The sequence below is a fragment of the Somniosus microcephalus genome, unplaced genomic scaffold (genome assembly GCF_052327205.1).
Source record: "Somniosus microcephalus isolate GS21.2 unplaced genomic scaffold, FLI_Smic_1.0 unresolved_chr2, whole genome shotgun sequence".
Classification (NCBI taxonomy): domain Eukaryota; kingdom Metazoa; phylum Chordata; class Chondrichthyes; order Squaliformes; family Somniosidae; genus Somniosus; species Somniosus microcephalus.
The window spans coordinates 51477448-51479053 of record NW_028225180.1 but is presented as its reverse complement, the minus strand read 5'-3'; the positions used below and the strand labels follow the sequence as shown (position 1 = coordinate 51479053).

General features: G+C 42.5%; 1 protein-coding gene across 1 annotated transcript; it reads right to left on the bottom strand.

Annotated features, from left to right (window-relative positions):
- Positions 1–325: 325 nt before the first annotated feature.
- LOC147092634 (putative G protein-coupled receptor 139) lies at positions 326–1366 on the bottom strand. Its single transcript, XM_085975749.1, has one exon. The coding sequence runs from the start codon at positions 1342–1344 to the stop codon at positions 481–483; it is 864 nt and encodes a 287-aa protein (XP_085831875.1). The 5' UTR covers positions 1345–1366; the 3' UTR covers positions 326–480.
- Between the last annotated feature and the right edge of the window lie 240 nt (positions 1367–1606).

Below are 1606 nucleotides of genomic sequence, written 5' to 3'. Positions count from 1 at the left end.
CATTTATATGAAATCTCTTTGAATCTTGAGCGGGAAGGGCTCTGTTTTAGCGGGAATTGATTATGTTCATCGGGGAAAGCAGCAGATATCAAACACCCACCTGTTAATTAAACTGGGGGCGTCGCATTCCAGTGCCTGCGGTGTGAGGCAGGTAACGCTGACACCCCCATGTTCTACTCCGCTGAAGATCAGTCATGACTGTTCTCTTTGAATCTTGGTGTGGAGATGCTGGAGTTGGACTGGGGTGGACAAATGTAAGAAGTCACACAACACCAGGTTATAGTCCAACAGCTTTATTTGAAATCTTGAGCTGGATTTACGCTGTTTTAGGGAATCGATTATGTTCGCCAGGGGAAAGCAGCAGACATCAAGCACACGGCACACAGTGGAAGAAATATTTTGTGATACCTGTTTTTTTTCACAACAACAAACCATTTTCTTCCTAACGGAAAGACAGACATTCTGAAATGGAATATAAATCTAGTTAGGACAGGCAGCTTTGGTTTGTTTTATCATTTTTTTAATCAAATTCGGAACAAACCTCCATGTAGATTTCACCAGCTTCTTCAGCTCTTCCCTGAATTTAGTTTGGGTAGCTGCATAAATACACGTGTTTGTACAGGAACTCAAATACATGAGAAGATATCCGGTTTCAGAGGCGATGTAAGCAGGAGATGTATAATCGCCTCGGTGATGAACGGCCAGGTTGTTAACTACAAAACTCACGGCAGTTGTCAGCCACAACAATACAAAAGTGCCCGATACAGTGAACAGTAAAATGATGGATTTCCTTCGGCTCTCCATCTCTGGATCGCTCTGATTCTCACTGCTGTGACCCCGGAGTCCCCTGCGGGCTCTACTGGCCATTAAAATACGTCTGACTGTCAAACAATTAAACAGTAATATCAAAACAAAAGGAAGCCATGGGAGTAAAATATTTTGTAAGCGGAAATAGGCTACACCTGCAGGCGATGAAAAAAAGGCCACACTGGGGCGGAAACCCCAGGGAACATTGTTAATTATTAGTTTGTGTTCATATGCAAACCAATAGGGGATGTTCTCTAAATAGCTCAGGACAGAGATTGCTGTTATAACCGAGGCCGCAGTTCTCACTGTGCAATACTTTGTTTTAAACTTCTGACAACATATAGCTACAAATCGGTCAAATGTGAAGGAGACGGTAAACCACACCGACATATCCAAGTTGGTACAAGACATGTACATCATGAACTTACAAACGGCAGTGTAGGACAGGAATGAATATGGGAAATGTTTACTCAAAATATGATATACGATCACATTGATGATCATGACCAGTAGATCTGCTACTGCCATTGCCGCCATGTAGACCGAGATTCATTTGGAAAGGCCGCATTTTCCTCTGGAGAGAATCACCATTGTCAATAGGTTCGCTGTAAGAAAGAGGGACAAGAGTAAGTAATGGGGACACTCGGATAAATCTTACAGCGTTTTGTGGGCTGATGAACTAATGTGTTCCTACTCAGTGTTATTATATAGACGAGCGTTGACAATATACCTTTTCAAACGAAAGTAATTATTAAACACTCAATATCGACGGAGTGAGAATGCGCCGGCATTCCAGCAC